Source organism: Amaranthus tricolor, chromosome 2 (genome assembly GCF_026212465.1).
Source record: "Amaranthus tricolor cultivar Red isolate AtriRed21 chromosome 2, ASM2621246v1, whole genome shotgun sequence".
NCBI classification, from domain to species: domain Eukaryota; kingdom Viridiplantae; phylum Streptophyta; class Magnoliopsida; order Caryophyllales; family Amaranthaceae; genus Amaranthus; species Amaranthus tricolor.
In genome coordinates this window covers 34,478,972-34,496,336 of record NC_080048.1, presented here as the reverse complement: position 1 = coordinate 34,496,336, position 17,365 = coordinate 34,478,972, and the positions used below count along the sequence as shown (strand labels likewise).

The following is a 17,365-nucleotide window of genomic DNA, read 5'->3' as shown; positions in this document are numbered from 1 at the left end:
ATTAAAGCGTTATGTGATTGAATTCAAGTTATAAGAAATCAGTTTTTACGACGCTCACATTCAAAACTTTAAATCTCTATGTATAGTTGGATTTGTGAGATACATGTCACATCAGAAAAATTAGATGTACGATTTTCAAAAAATAGTCGGTATGTCAAGTTCATTTAAGTGTAAGGAAAATAGGGGAATTAATACTTATTTTGAAAGACTTGTAAGATACACGCTTCATAAAAGTTGTTGTGTTTATTAAAATTGTAACGTTAGATAAAAATAACGCTAAATATCTTTTTCCACATAAAAAAATATCTTCACAATTTTTATGTTGGAAAGATATAAAAATAACTAAATACTTATTTTGACTTATAAGATACGCGTTTTATAATTTAGGGTAGTGACATTTCTTTTCTGAAAAGCTCATTCAAATGTGCAAAACGTTCTTATAAATTATATCGATTTGCTTACTGAAATATAGAAGAATTAAAAATTCATTTAATTGATTTAACAAGATATATGTATTCAATTAAGATGATTATAATGTCCTTTTTTTAAAGAAAAATAATTACGATGGATAAAAAACGCTAAATGCATGTTTTTTGAGATCTATTGATGAGTTTTAGGGTTCAAGTGATGAACTCAATATGTTGAGATACTTTGAAAACTAAAATTTTATTTGAAATGGATTCTAACATTGAGATTACTCTAAAAATTGATATTGGACCTGTGAAAACAGGTCGGTTGCCTGTCGGGTCATTCTCGGTCGGGTAATTATCGGGTCAGTCATGTTTCAGGTTAAGTCGCTTTCGGGTCGGTCGGGTTCGGGTTTTGTCGAGTCGGATCCCAAGTTTATTTTCGGGTAGGATCAAATTTTCCCAGGTCTAGTTCCAGAACACACTTTAATTTTGAAAATATCATTAAGGATAATCACAAAAGAACCAATAGTATTATGTAAGCAAATTAATAATTAATATACATTTCCTTCTCTAATATTCTTTTCATTAACAATATTTTACTTTTAAGTAAAGAAGATTTTGACAAAAGTTTTTGAAAGTTATATAGAACATATAATATTCATGTGAGATCTCGTTAGATTATTCGTTTTAATGTATATTTCATCATTATATATTTTTTTATAATTTTTTATAATGGGTAATAAAAAATGTAGTACATAAAGCATCATTATCAAAATCCTAATAATAAGGTAATATCACTACATATATGGCCCTTGAAACCAAAGGGGGCCTCTTTCTAAAAGATTAGTGTGACTTATTTTAGTAGTCATTTTCATGGAATAAACTTATTTATAAATGTATACATCATTCTTGAATTTATAAGCAACAAATACTAATAATGTACCCACAAATGTTATCAATAGCATAATTTTTTAAGTGTAGAGTATAAAATGACGTATTTTATACGCTCTTGATGAGTTAAATAAGCCACTTGCTTTACACTACAAGAAAACTTGTTTTTAGCAACAAGTTTTAGCAACGACTAAATTTTTTTCGTTGCGAAAAATATAAGTTGTTGCAAAATCCATTGTTGTTGCTAAATAGTCGTTGCCAAAAAAAAAATAAATTTTCCCACCCTTTTTTATAGTTTCCCCATGTAACCCAATTTTTTGCAACAAACATTGTTGTTGTTAAAATTAAATAAATAATTCGTAACAGTATATGTTGTTGCGAAAAATATTTAAAAATACGGATACAATAAAGTCGTTGCAAAAGACCATATACTAATAATTTTTTTTTTTATTTTCCCTCTCAAAACTGACCCAATCCCTCACAAATTACCCTTCCTCCTTCGAAATTTTAATTTCCCTTCCACATTATCCAGCGCCCATTCCCTCCCTCACAAACCCGATTCCTCACAAGCCCTAATCCCGCACACCGCCGCACACCGGAGGTAAGCCACTGCCGCCGCCTGCACATCGGAGGAACTGCTGCTTTTCAGCCGGTGCTGCCAGACCAGTTCGATTATCCAGCGCCCATTCCTTCCCTCACAAACCCGATTCCTCACAAGCCCTAATCCCGCACACCGCCGCACACCGGAGGTAAGCCACTGCCGCCGCCTGCACATCGGAGGAACTGCTGCTTTTCAGCCGGTGCTGCCGCCAAGCTACCCTTCAGCCGCCTTTGAACCCACGACAGCAGGTAGTTTTAATTTTATTTTGGCGTTCGTTTTCTGTAAAATTGGTTGTTCTTGTTTCTTGTTGATTTCAATTTATGGCTTGTTCTTTGAATTTCTTGTTGAAAACACACTAAACCTAATTTCATTTCACACGCATTCTCCTGGCTGCCTCCAATCTCCATCTGTGCTTCCTCGCCTGACGCCTCCTCTCTCATTCCTTCTGTGCTTCTGTGCTCCTGTGCTTCTCTGATAATCGCCTCCTCGCCTTCAACCCATCGACAATCGAGTATCGACAGTGCTTCTGTGCTTCTTCGAGGCTTCGACGCTCCTCCTCCAATCTTCAAACTCCAATCTCAGCATTCACCACGGAATCAAGTGTAGAATCTCGTAATGTAAGTATATTGGTTGATTTTTTGATTTTTTAGGGTTTTTTCAAGCCTTCTGTTTGATTTGTTTCATACTTTCGTTTGGATTTTTCTTGTTTTTGAACTTCAGTAGATGGATTTTGTAGTGTTGTTCTTGATATTTCGAATTTCAAGTGATGAATCTTGTAGTTTTTTTCCTTGTTTTCGAATTTCAATAGGTGAATCCTGTAGTTTTTTCCTTGTTTTGGAATATAGATGAATTTCAGCTAATGAACACAACATTTTCAATTTCATAGTCAGTACTCTGTAGTTCTTTTTTTTTTGAATGATTGTTTGGGAATTGGGAATTTGGGATGACTGTGATTCATTGGATCTGTATGATTATTGTAGATGATTGTTTCTAGTGTATATTTCTCTCTTAAAAGAACCACATACAGTTTTGATTGAAGATGAATGTTGGTTTTGAATGTTGGTTTTCATCATTCGTTTTTTTTTTGATTTTATGGTGAAGATGAATCAAAATATGAATGCTAGTTTTGATGCTTACGGTTTTGATGCTGGTTTTGATTTTTGAATGTTGGTTTTGTCGACTGTCATTTACTCGTTTTGATGCTGGTTTTGATAATTGATATTGATTCTCTATTTCTCTTGATCTTGATGTTCTGAATCAAATGGTGAAGATGAATGTTGGTTTTGAATGCTGGTTTTCATCATTCGTTTTCTTTTTGATTTTATGGTGAAGATGAATCAAAATATGAATGCTGGCCTGGTTTTGATGCTGGTTTTGATGCTTGAATGTTGGTTTTGTCGATTGTCGTTTACTCGTTTTGATGTTGGTTTTGATAATTGATATTGATTCTCTATTTCTCTTGATCTTGATGTTCTGAATCAAATGGTGAAGATGAATGTTGGTTTTGAATGTTGGTTTTCATCATTCGTTTGAGGGAAGGCCTTTTGATGATGTTTTAGGGATGTCTATTTAAATTTTTAAAAGGCAAGGAAATTAGACATGTAATGCCTGTCAATTCATTATCACATGATAAGCAGCTTCTTAGCTCTGAGCCTTGCACGAATTTGAGGGAAGGCCTTTTGATGATGATTTAGAATATTTAAATTTTTTGATTATTTGGATAATTGGAATATTCACGCGGAAGATCACTGGAACGTGATTCATGAAGCCGACCCCATCTTTGGAATCTAGGCTTTGGCATTGTAGACTGCACCTGAGTTTCATATTAGAACAAGCTTGTTGACGCTATCAAAGGTATATTTTTGTATATTCTTTTAGAACTTTAGCTATGTCTAATGTTGCTCGGGCCCCGAGCTCTTTGTTTTCAAAAATTGTGTTGGATCCTCAACACTCGACACTTTAGCGAAAAAGTGTTTTGATTACAAGAAATTCACACTTATGAATAATGTTTTTGGTTGTTTGAACAGCTCATTATTAAGTTATGTGTGCCCATGTTTAAGCTGCTGTGCAGATCTAGCAAATAAAGCCATGGATATTATAAAGCTTCCTATTGATGTTTTTAGATGGTTCATTGATAAGATCCCTTGCTAATTTCTTATATTTATTTTGCTTGTAATTTTAGTATAGCTTAAAATTTGGCATGTTCCCATGCCATGTGATTCCATTTTCTGTCTGCTAGCTGTTTGTGTACTGAAAATGAGTCTTCGATCTAAGCTAAGTCTATCCTTTTTCTAGCTTGTTCATATTGTTTTTATATTCTATTATTGCCAAGTTAGTAGTGTGGCTATGTTACATTGATTAGGTGTATGATTAATACTAGTTATATGAAGGCAAATCAATGTATTCAATCAAATACAATACTCCCACTTATATATCAATCACCCTCAATTCGTTGTTCTATAACTTAAAATATAGTTAATTAGGAATTTATTTGATTCGCCATTAACGTAAATTTTTTACAGTTTGTCTTGTATGAGACCGTCTCACCTTGAGAAAGGGCTCATATAATCACTACGTTTCTGTAGGGAATACATTAGTTTGTGACAATCTTGACGAAGCCAAGCGTCTGAGCTGGACTGGGGAAAGGTGTAAAGGTATACTTTCCTATGTTTTGCTATTATTCCTATATGTGATATGTTGGACCTCCGTTGGTTTTAATCCTTCGTACTTTCTTAGTTGTAACTACGGATGGAATTCTCCTTACCGAAGCTGGTACTATGACTGGAGGCACAACTGGTAGAATGGAGGCAAGGTCGAACAAATGGGACGATAAGAAGATGAAGTATGTTGAAAATTGGTTATCCGTTACATGTATATAAATTATGTATATTTTTGACACACGATAATATTTGGGACGTGTGATATTTTGGGATACGAATTAATATATAATGATAATCGGTGATATTAGTTTAGTTGGTTTTAAATTATTTATTATTTTAATTGTCTAGTTTATTGTAGGTTGTTTCAAAAGATAAATAGTTGTTGCGAAAAATGTGTATCTTTTTTGCAACGGTAAAAGTTGTTGCGAAAAATGTGTATGTTTTTTGCAACGGTAATAGTTGTTGCGAAAAATGTGTCTGGTTTTTTGCAACGGTAATAGTTGTTGCGAAAAATATATATGTTTTTTGCAACGGTAATAGTTGTTGCTAAAAACATTAATAACAAATTTTACTTCATTGTTTTCCCTACAGTAAAGTCGTTGCAAAAGATTGACTATCATGTATTGCAACAACTTAAGTTGTTGTGAGAAATAGAAATTTAACAACGAAAATAGTTGTAGCTAAAAATGCAGGAAATTTGGCAACGAGCTTTTTTGTTGCTAAAAACATTTGAAGGAATTGCAACGACATTTTTTTTTGCAACAATAGATCTCGTTGTAAAAAACAAATACCTTTTGCAACCATCATAGTCGTTGCTAAAACTTTTAGCTACGGCTGTACTCGCAACAATGGAATTCGTTGCAAAAAACATTTTTAGCAACGAAATCAGGTTTTTAGCAACGACTTTTTCCGTTGCTAAAAACAAGTTTTCTTGTAGTATTTGTTGACAATGTTATTTGGGGTATATGCCTTATTATACGATCATTAAAGCAATCCTTTGCAAGATTTTTTTAAAAAATATTATTGGAAGTGAAAGATGTTGAAAAATATTTGATTGATAGAAATAATTGGAAACTTACATGTTTGAAAAAGTCATAGGCTCATAGCAACCTTCTTTAACTTGTAGTAAAAGTGTGTAATCTGGCTGATTGATTGTTTGTGATATACGTTAGGATTTTAGTCATTAGCTAAATTTTTTAATACGGATGGTCACTTGAAACAATTTTATAAAGCAAAGTAATATATAGTAATTTAATGATCCACATAATTCTAGTAGAATATTTAGTATGATATATGAAGAGCGTATATTTTAGGATTTTAATCTTAGCTTAAAAATTTGACTAAATTGGTTTGAGCTGGTCATTTGACACCCATTTTTATACATTTGTACTTAATGTATCAAGAACTGATGATTCAAGTTTTAAGATTGATTTTATATTCTACTACAAGGCGTATGGTTATTGAAAGTAGAGTGTTAATGAGAATGATTTTTAATTTTATAGTATGTTTGGATACTTATTTAGAAGGAGAGGGTATAAAATTAAAAGGAAAGAGGAGAGGAGGGAAAAAGACTATTTTTTACATAATCCAAATATTTTTGGTGTAGGATGGATTTTTTTTTTTTTTTTTTTTTTGTTTGTAATGTGCAAGAACTTTATCGTTTCCCTCCTATTGATATCTAAGTAAGGAAATGCAATTCCTCTATTTTCCACTCATCCTTTCCTTTAATTTCCTCCAATATATCCAAATGTATTATTTAATTTTCATAAGATTTATTACGTCATTTTCATGGTAATGGAGTTTTTACTCTGAAAGATGTGTTTTTTATCATATTTTTTCATTACCACTTAATATTGTTTTCCCAAGTGATAGGAGATGAGAATGAGTTTTGTGATTAAAAACGATAATTAGAGGAGGATAAACTTCATCATAAGCTTTTTCAAGTAATTTTTCTAACTAAATTGCATTAAATTTTCAATATCACTTCCAACATTGAATATCAACAACCAAAAAGCCCCTTTAATAAATTCTTGGAGTTGTTCTTGGCATTTTGAGTTAATTATTCCACTTTTTCATTCTACACGTAACAAACCAAGGATCTCTTTTATCATTAGAATTAGATATATTGTTGTGTGAATAGTTAGCAAAAACGTGATCAGGAAATATATCTCAAAGGGAACAATAATAGTAAAAATTGAATATATTAGTGTGAACGTTCATTAGACCCGAGAATAATGTTCACCATAGATGGAGAACATAATACAAGATGATAAAAAGAGTATTTGATCTCAATTGAAAACTCTCAAAATGCCTTTCAAAGGTATTCTTTACCCAAAGACTAGCATATAGAGAGATTTAAATTAAAATCAAAACAATAATATGGAACCAATAAAGCAAACAATCCCGAAACGAAAATCGAAATTTCAAAGGTGCGCGCTTGACAGGTCGTGAAGCCAATATAAATTAATTTCTCAAAATTATAAACGTAATAGCAAAATAATATTCCTTCCTATTCTAAGTAAATATTTCATTTCCTCTATAGGCATATTAACATTAAATATCTTTTTTCCTTATTAGATAATCTTTTTATTTTACTTGCTCCTAAACAAGTAGATAATTTAAGCCCTCATGGCCAAAATAGCACACCTTCTCCTTTTGACACTCATGGTCCAAGCAACATGCTGATCAATCCTCCTTTCCAACAGCATAATTCCATCTAGCCCAGCTGCTACATCCCATGAGAGTCATAACCTACTAGCACATCACAAATCATTCCTCTTCTTTCTCTCTTATCCCAGTCATCTACAAGGCCCATTAAACCCGAAGCCAACATGGCATTTAAAAACCAAATCTTAAATAGCAAGAAGGTCTAAATACTCAAATTTTAAAATTTCCTTTAACCCAAAAATCTTATAGCAATACTTAAGGACTCTAAATGAAAATGGTCATTATTAATGAATTTGATATTTAGTTAAGAATAAGACGTAGGATTTTGTTCCTTATTTATGGATTTTTAGACATAAAAAATATTTGTAGATTCTTTTCAGAGATATAAAGCTCGTTTTGTAAGAAATGATGCAGGTTAAGTGGTTAATAAATAAGCATTAATTGCGAAAAAACATATAGTCATGGTAAAACTCGTAACAATCCGCACAAACCTTAGTCTTGCTCCATTTTAAAAGTGATCCATTTATCAATGTGATATCAAAAATTCCTTCTTACATTAAACTTAAAAGAAACAGTTAATATACATCATCAAATATTGGAATTTGTATACCCAAAGTTTCTCATCATATTTGTTGTCTTAATACTCTCTATCTAGACTCAAACAAGCTCCTCGATATGGTATTACAAGTTTCCTAACTTTGTTGCTATCATTGGATTTCATCATAAGACATGTGATCATTCTTTATTCATCAACAAGAAAGGCTCTAATTGTGCTTAGATTTGCATACTTCATCATCCGTCTACATAACAGATCACATATATATCACCAAATGTTTTCCGCTTATTTTGTTCCAAGAATTTACCGACAACTTCAACGTTTGTGATCTTCCAATTTCACTGCGAGGTGTTTTTAGAATAATAATAATGTCTCAAGGATATTATTTTATTTTTACATATATTGTTAATATTTTACTCTAACAACATTTATTATTATGTAATATATTTAGTGTTCAAAATTATTATTATATATTTTCTATATATTTAAATAGAATACAAAGAAACATTTAAGACAAATACGTTTATAGAAAAATTTTTTTAAAATTAATTCTTATTGTAGTTGTAGAAGTAGTGGAAAATATAAATGGTTTGGCCAAATTTTGTTGAGGCACTCATATTTATGATATGTAGGCATGTAGGCATGTAGCTATGCCAGAATGCTACTATTTTCTAGCGGAGTACTCCACACCACTAAAGTCAACATCACCATTAATAAAAAACAGCCATCCACGATTGGAAATTGCTTTATACAGCTGGTGGGTGAACACCAATAAACATCAATAAATAAATAAATAGTGAGATTCAACTAATTTATTTATCAACAATTTTATTAATTGATCAATTATATTAATTATCCGCACTGTCCTATATGGATATGAGCTGCCGTTTATCTTTTCTTATAAACACTGATTATAGTTGTCTATGAATAAATCTAATGGATATGCTGATGATGATGATCATATGCGTGCGACTTGGGGTGTCTATTTTGAGGCCAATTGGGTTTTGTGCATATCATAATTAGATTGAGAAGGTTACCTTGATATAAATAGAAAGGTTGATTTGGACTAACAGGTCAATTTTGAATTAAATAGTTTAGATCGGTTTAAAATAAAGTCTTTTGTACATATTGACTTTTATGTGATTTCAATTTATTTTGACATCGGGTGATAGACTCAAAGTCGGGTTCGATTACAAATTCGGATGAATATCTGGTCGTCGAGTTTATTTTGAACACTTCTAGATATAAATCTGTCAAAAAAATAGATGAAAAAAATATCTCTATAATTTATTTTATTGTTCATTTGCTATGAATAAATTTTTCTTTCAATTATTCTCCAATAATTTCACATATTGCGTGTTGGCTAAAAATAAATTAAAAGGTATGCTTACTTCATTGGACTTTTTTTGAGTTTTTAAAATTAGAGGTAAATAACTCCTCATTTTATATGTGGCAGTAATTCCTTTGAGCCTATTTTGACTATATATTATTAAAAGATTTAGTTGTTTTATAGAATACATGCTAGTTTGATTGAGAGAATTATGTAAGAATCGAATTTAGGACTTAGCTTGGAAAAATAATACTTGTTTCAATTAAAACATAATCCAATTCTCAGAAGATATAGTTATTTGCACACAAGTTTGTTTGAATCAGGATTCTACATAAGATTATTAAAGGGGTGTGATCGAAATTGATAGAATTAGATCGTAGGATCGTGTAATCCTACAGATACGCATTAATATGCTTTGGATAACAAATTATCAATTATATTTGTTTTTGTTAAGTTTAAGGTGTAAATAAAAATTTATTTGACTTCATCTAATATTAAGTTTTGAAAATTAACAATTTTTATAATCATTTTTAAACTGCAAATCAAGAAAAAACTTGACTTTTATAGTCGTATTGATATATTTACATAAGTGAACTCTGAATTATATTAAAAAATTCTACGATTGAAACTATCTTTGTAGTGTCAAATAGTTGGAACATATATAGGAACGTAGAATCATGTTCCTGAGCTAAGTAAGATCACGCAATTCTACCAACATAAAGATCCTACCTACGATTCGGATCGTTCGACTGCTTTTAAATCGTGAAATCGTAAATCATGATTGGAATTCTGCACATATAACATATAAATAACAATGTAATACGGTTATTCATACATACAAGTGATTGAAGGTATCTTAAATAAATAAATGAAATTAGAAGAGCTTATAAACTATAATCTTATTAAACTGAAAATGATAGATTATAGTTAAAATTCATAAAATTATATGTGAACAAATTCATTAAAAATCTAAATTAAACAAAACTAAAAATAAATTAAATTATTAATAAATCAAGTATCAGAAAGAAAAAAATCTTCAAAAGTACAAATGGGTTCAAATTCCCTCCATCCGATCATATGAATTTAATTACTTTTATTTATTTTTTCTTGGACTTTTTCTATTTTTTAAACTCATTCCTAAACATGTTATTTTTTTTTTATCACATTTATATATCTTTTACATCTACTTATATATTTATCTAATCCCCAAGCAAAAATTAATGTAGAACAACATCATCCTTCTAATACATCAAATCCAAAAATTAAAAGGCTAATATGTAGAGGAGGCTAGGGTCAATTAATACCAAAAGATATTTTTCTTCATTATATTAATATTAACGGTGATTTCTATTCTAATATAGAATTTTTAATTTGGAGAGTTTGTTTTTAAGTGTGTTAGATTTATTTATTGATATATTGTTGAATCGTTCATTAATAAAAATAAACACTTGTTAAGTATCTCATTCAATTGTTGTTTGTGCCTCTATTGCTTCTTGCTCTGTTTTATTTGTGTTTTTCATATTATTCTTCACTTAATATAGTCCTAAACACTTTTGTTTCAATATGTTTTGGTCAAATCAAAAACAAGTGAATGAGAAAAATAAGCCCATAAGTAAACATAGATTCTTGTGAGAGACGGTTTCTTTGAGAGACTATCTTTAATTTGGTCAGCCATTATCATCTTTGTGTTGTGCCTAAGTCTTTCAGGAGATCGGCTATAAGCAAAAATAGAAATTGTATGTGTGAATGAAACTAAAAGAGAATATATAGATCAATTATATTCTTAAAAATAGAAATGTTATAAATCTAATGAGAAACCTGTTAAAAATATAGCAAATTAAAAGAATATATACATTTTTTTAAATGTGTTATTTCGTGAATTTCATATGATATAATTTTGACAAAATTATCAATAATAAATCAACATAAACTCGATCCATTAAAATCAAATCAATTGTTTATTTTTAAATAAACCCACTATAATCTAAAAATAAACTCACATTTTTTTTATAATCTTCTTCAAATGTTCTAATTTGTAAAGCTAAACAATCATGAATAAACAATAGGTGAATATTTATTCAACAATAATATCCAATAAGTGCATACATTTAAACATAAACAATAAGTAAATTTATTGTAAGCAAATCGAACAAAAATTAGATTATTATTTATAATTTCTCTAATAAATTTTTACATTGACATTTTATAAGAAATAACTTTATTAGATTATATAATATATCATAAGACTTCAATTTTCAATTTTAAACTTAGCATTAATTAAGTTGAAATTTTAGTATAGTATCAGACTCTTTACATTTTCTTTTTTCTTTAATTTTTTCATTATATGAATATGAATGGATCCGAACTTCTGTGGGACTAACATCAAATTTTACCTCCTCTAACATAAATGTAAGGTCTTACTCTTACCTTTCAAAATAAAGGTATAAATTATAATCTTACTTTTATCTAATACAATTACTTAACCACATAAGCTTTTGTAACAAAATGATTATTTTTTAAACAAAACAAAGACAGAATAATAAAACCTAGGTAAGAAAAAAATAAAACACAATAGTATTAATCTAAGAATTCCACATTCCATTGAATTTAAATAAATTAACACAATTTTTTATGTGAGACGGAGACGGTCTCGTCGTGGGAACTTTCTTATAATAGTTCAACTAATATAATTATTAGTATATAAGCTCTTTATTTTAAAGTCGTCTATTGATAGATGATCTTTTACAAAAGTAGCTCACAAATTAAAGACTCACTTCACTTAAAACGCAAGTTATTTACATTGAAGGTCCGAATTATGAAACCTGGTAGGTCTAGGTCTGAATTGACTTTGCCTATGAAGATCATGCCTTGATGGATTTATAATCTCAAACAAAAAGGCTTTAAGCAAGCTAGCCTTTGATGTATTGTTGGGATCAAGTTTCCTAATGCTAGCCTTTGTTGTTGAAGATATTGACCGGAACTTGTGTCGAGCGCGATGGATGCTGCACCGGAAAGAGCCTTCATGAGTGGTTGGCGAGCAGAGACATGTTCGTTTACTGCCCTTAAAAGACATGCCCATTTGCTTGTCATAGATAAGTTTATTTGCCTGTCTTTGTACTATATAAAAGGGTTGAGTTTATTATTAGTAATGGAGCACAACAATGTAATTGAGCTGACCTTATCTAAAGTTGTCACACCCAGCTCAGAAATATATCATTCTTTTACATTTGTACGTCAGATTAGTGTCAATCCAATCTACTTGCACAATCTTATCTCAAACAAAATATGTAAGATCGTGAGTTTAATTATCACAAAGTCCTAGCCTTTTCTCCTACATATCTGCAATCCAAAATAAAAAAATTGCTAGAATTAACCTATTTTTAATAGTTGACGTTGAATAACACAACCATAAAATTAAAGATCATGTTGCAATTTTCTTTTTTTATGTGACCAGTCCCAACAAACCATAGCTATTTAATATGACACAAATTTCATGTCTAGAAAAGTTATACATCACTAAGAAAAGAAGAGGGAATCGTGTCACGAATCTTCGCAAACGAAAATGGTATACTTATTAGTTTATGTTCTAATTGAGACAAAATCAGATTTGTATCAACAATGAATACGGAAGATGTGTAGAAATTCTTAATACAAAACAGCTGCGGAAGAGGAACCAAATCAGTGCAAAGCACAAATGAAAACTAATGATCTTTGTTGATCAAACAAAATATAAAGATAAACTTCAAAGATCAATCTTCCTAACTGCCCTTTTCTACCTACTAGTTGTACAAGAAAACCCCTGCTTATAATCCCCAACCAAAAACAGATGAAACTTGAAGAATACTGTATGAAACAATAACAAGTATGCTAAGTTGTTAGCTGCAATGCCAGATTACTAAGTAATGCTCACAACCCATTAACCCGGCATGTTTGATCAGTGATACTAAATGGTAGTAATAGAATGATTTACAATGTAAAATTTCATCAAAGTTCCATGTCATTCCCGTGATGATAAAACTTTGATAAAAAAAATTTTTTTACAAATTTTTATTATCCATAATATCATATCTACCAATGGTTATATGTAATAAAATTTATGAAGAAAATAAAATAATTAAAATTGGACAAGTTACAACACTAATTTTCATTCCCATTATCACCATTTCATACAAGTTACCAAACCGTTTAATACAAGCTACCAAACGGTAAAAAAATGTAAATAAAAATCTGTTTATGTATAAATGTTGTGCTGTTAACTCCAGTCCCTAAAAAAACAAGGGAAGAAGCTGATGACTACACTCACTTTATGAGTTTTTCAGACTATATATCCACAATTTCACAAGGATAATAAGATGTGAAACTCAATAAACAACATATTAAATTATTCATTGTGAAACCTCAGTTGAATCCAGTAATATCATATGAATGTAGCTTCACTGAGGGGTTCTCCCTATTAAATAGGGTCTCAGGCTCTCAGCTCCACTACACCTCATTGATTTTGGATTATATTATCATCGATCCCTAATTATGAATAAAAACTAAGAAAGGAGATGAAACTATCTTTAAAACCCTAAAAATTTGTGCTATAAGAGAAGACTATGATACAATAATAGAACAAAAATATGCATAATTCGGTATCTCGTATTTAATTTCACCTATTAATTTTCATCATTTATGAATCAATGTGCAAGGATAACAAGGTTTACTCATCATTGATGCTCCAATTTTCAAAAAGGCAAAAAATTCAAATAAAATCAAAACAGGATATCAGCGAAATCTGAATTTTCTTCAATTCCAAATAAAAGGAAGTTGCAGATAGATAACGCAGTTTAATAACACATCATGTATCCAGTTTTTTTACCCAGCAAAGATTTAAAAAAGTAAGCAAAGCTGTCAAAGTTTAAATCTCGTAAAAATTAAGCAAAATACAATTGAAGTATTTGAACAGATTTTCATATAGTACTTCTACTGCCATTTTAATCGAAGTACACAAACGAAATTGTTCAAAAAGCAGACAAATTCATGTATAAATTAAAAATATTCCAAAATTTTCGAATCAAAAGACGAAAGATAAAACTAACACCAAATAGGCAGAAATCGGTACGACGTAAACGAGATTCGTGGAGAAGGAAGTCTTTTGAATACTGAAATTGATAATTTTATAAGAATTCCAATGGAGAATAGGCGAAGAGAGCCGAGAAGAGAAGAGAGGTAGGAAGGAGTAGTTCTATGTATTTATGAGCGTATGACAAACAAACCAATGGCGGCTCTTGCTAAATGGGTCAACGGGTTAGGGTTATCGCTGTTAAAGATATTCACATTACTAAATGGGCCAATGCGCGGTCTAATATCTCCTTACCTATTTAAGTTCTTATTATCAGCCCGTCTTATATGAGACCGTCACATAAAAGAATTTGTGTCTTATTTTTTGTCTATTTACATGAGAACTCATATAGTCATTTATTTATCATAAATTCTTGTATGAGATGGACTTACCATTTATCTATTTTTGTTATTATTTTTTATGAAAATGGTCGAGCTTGTGTTGTTAAATGAAGCCTTGTGGGTTCAACTTCACTCATTTTCTCTCGTTGTAGAAATCTCTCTATATAAACGTCTTTTTTGAGTCGAAGGACTCTTTGGTAGCATCATCCTTTATGGGTATGAATTGTCTTTTTTCATCCCTCCCCAGAACCTGATGATAGTTTCTATGAGTGAGATTCACTGTGTACAAAAATAATAATGATGAATTATCAGCTCGACTTGTATATGAGACCATCTCACCATGAGATAGACTCATATAATTAACTCAGTTTTTTAATTGATCACTCATGATTACAATTGATTATTTTAAGATTGTAAATAATCACTTTAAGACTATAAAAAAGTGATCACTTAAAAATTATAAGTGATCACTATAAGACTATCTCATTTGAGAATTTATAAATAATTGAGCTCTTGGTTTTGAAATCGTCTTGTTACAAGATAGTCTCTAATAATCATCATCATCATCCTCATCAACCTACCCAGTGTATCCGCTCATAGAAAAACTATGGACAGGGAAGGATGACGGCAACTCATACCCATACAGGAGAGCGCGATCAAAAGAGTTCCCCGGCTCGAGAAAGATAAAGAGACGTAACTATACAAGAAAGATAAAATAAAAGCCTATAAATAAAATAAATAAGTAGAACCAACTACAAAATAAAAGAAAACAAAAAACTAATAGTCTATATAGATATCGAAGAAACTCTATATTTAGAGATTTCTTACTCGATTCTATTCCACACATTGTTCTTCTTCTTACATAAAATACTTTGTTATATAATTGACGTGGCTATTTTGTGATCAATATACAAAGCCATCAAGGACCGTTGTGTAATGTCGAGCTTGGTAGACAAAAAGCTTTGTACAATTACTATAATTTTGCATTGAATAAAAGTATATCATGCACTCTTTCTTTTTTGTATAGCTGTAGATGCAAAGCACCATTTCTTTGCAATTGATACTACACCTGTTCACATGCTATCAGAACAGACATTTTTGATCTGTTCTTCCTTCTTTCTTCTGCTGTGTTCTTGTTAGTTTTTCATGTTTTCTCTACTCTCATTCTTTTTCATCTGGTTTGTTCTTTGATTTCTGTTGATTATCATATCATGGCTGAAACATCTGCCCATACTGATTCTACGCAAACTCCGGCTTTTGTATACTGTATACATCCATCTGATCATGCTAACCTCAAGCTTGTTAATAATGTCTTTGATGGTGTTGGATTTGGTGATTGGAAACTTTCGATGATGATAGGTCTCACTGCAAAAAATAAGATGTGCTTTGTTGACGGTATTTTACCTAAACTCTCAGAGAATGATCCTAATAGGAAGGCTTGAGAGAGATGCAATATTATAGTAATCGGATGGCTAATCGCTTCTTTAGATCGTTTAATGGCTAAGAGTGTGATGTATTACTCTTTTACTAATGAAATTTGGAGTGATCTTGAACATTTTGGAACCACTACTTCTACAAAAATATATTCTCTCCATGAAGAGCTGTCTAAATTGTCTCAAGAGGCTAATAGGGGTATTGCTGAATATTTCACAAAAGCGAAATCCATTTGGGACGAGATTGATATTCTGAGTCCTACACCAGTTTGTGAATGTAATGGTTGTTCTTGTGGTTTAACCAAGAAAGTGCTCAAGCTTCAACAAGATAAGACACTGATGAGTTTCTTAATGAAAGCAGATGAACAATATAGTCCTATTAAGACTACTATCTTCCTGTTACCTGTATTACCAAGTGTGTCTACTGCTTATAGGATGTTACAGCAAGAGGAAAGGCACAAGGAACTCTCAAAGATGAATGTTGTCAACAATGACACTATGGCTTTTGCTGCGAATAAAAGAGCTTATTATGACTGACAGCAGCCACTTAATAAGTGTAACAGGGTCGGAAATCTCGATACATAATTAACATTTAAATATAATGTTTAATACAAAAATATTGCGGAATTCTCAAAATGTCGAATTGTTAAAAACTGAAACTGTTTAAAACAAAAGTAAAATATCACATCTGATAAGAAATATTGTTTGCTCAAAGTGAAAAAAATACATCATCATCAAGTCATCAATAAAGATAAAAAAAACAGCTAAGTTCTTGATAAATAGTAATTGCTACGGCCTGGAACGGAACCTGAACTAAATCCTGCACAATGTTGCCATCCATGATATGGATGACAACCGATTGAATCGGTCAGCGCTTAACGCTGAACATAACTTCCTATCTAGCTCAAAATACAGAAATTATACGCTACATTACAAAATAATAATTTAAGTACGAACTTATAATTAATTGACACTCCTGTATACTTTTACCATATTCTTTTTCTGTTCTATACTTTTAAGTCATTAAGATACCATTCTCAATCCCGAAAGAAGTATGTTACTGCCACTTATACAATTCGGAAATTCTACAATTAAGTAAGTTCATTTGGTTAATACTCATAACCGTACCATGCATCATAGCATTAACACTAATCAAGTTTATCACTGATCAACAAACATATCAATATGACATCTGATATATGTAAGGGTCTGGTTAGATGAGCACCGTAGTCCTAAACCTTAACTGTGGTGGGAGTCGTCACCCCTCCAATACAATTTATGCTCGAGCGCTACAGGTTAGGTAGCTAACCCTCTGTTTTACACCGCATTTTACGTGCCGGCTAAGCCAACACGGGCGTTGAGATTTTACATG

At 30.9% G+C, this 17,365-nt stretch overlaps 1 protein-coding gene, 2 long non-coding RNA genes and 3 other non-coding genes across 6 annotated transcripts; 2 read left to right on the top strand and 4 right to left on the bottom strand.

Annotated features, from left to right (window-relative positions):
• Nucleotides 1-2,000: 2,000 nt before the first annotated feature.
• LOC130806444 (uncharacterized) lies at nucleotides 2,001-4,696 on the top strand. The gene is made up of 3 exons (XR_009040312.1): nucleotides 2,001-2,519; nucleotides 4,488-4,556; nucleotides 4,639-4,696. It is a non-coding gene; the product is annotated as an uncharacterized LOC130806444 (long non-coding RNA).
• Nucleotides 4,697-11,797: 7,101 nt separating this feature from the next.
• LOC130806443 (uncharacterized) lies at nucleotides 11,798-14,405 on the bottom strand. Its single transcript, XR_009040311.1, has 2 exons — nucleotides 14,197-14,405; nucleotides 11,798-12,454 (listed from the first exon to the last, which is right to left on the bottom strand). It is a non-coding gene; the product is annotated as an uncharacterized LOC130806443 (long non-coding RNA).
• On the bottom strand, nucleotides 13,355-13,455 carry LOC130807125 (small nucleolar RNA snoR97). Its single transcript, XR_009040496.1, has one exon. It is a non-coding gene; the product is annotated as a small nucleolar RNA snoR97 (small nucleolar RNA).
• On the bottom strand, nucleotides 13,511-13,612 carry LOC130807106 (small nucleolar RNA Z278). The gene has a single exon (XR_009040478.1). It is a non-coding gene; the product is annotated as a small nucleolar RNA Z278 (small nucleolar RNA).
• LOC130807133 (small nucleolar RNA snoR27) lies at nucleotides 13,875-13,968 on the bottom strand. Its single transcript, XR_009040503.1, has one exon. It is a non-coding gene; the product is annotated as a small nucleolar RNA snoR27 (small nucleolar RNA).
• A 1,366-nt stretch (nucleotides 14,406-15,771) lies between the features above and the next one.
• LOC130805753 (uncharacterized) lies at nucleotides 15,772-16,530 on the top strand. The gene is made up of 2 exons (XM_057670538.1): nucleotides 15,772-15,955; nucleotides 16,049-16,530. Exons 1-2 carry the CDS (start codon nucleotides 15,772-15,774, stop codon nucleotides 16,528-16,530), a joined length of 666 nt encoding a protein of 221 aa, XP_057526521.1.
• The last annotated feature ends 835 nt before the right edge of the window (nucleotides 16,531-17,365 follow it).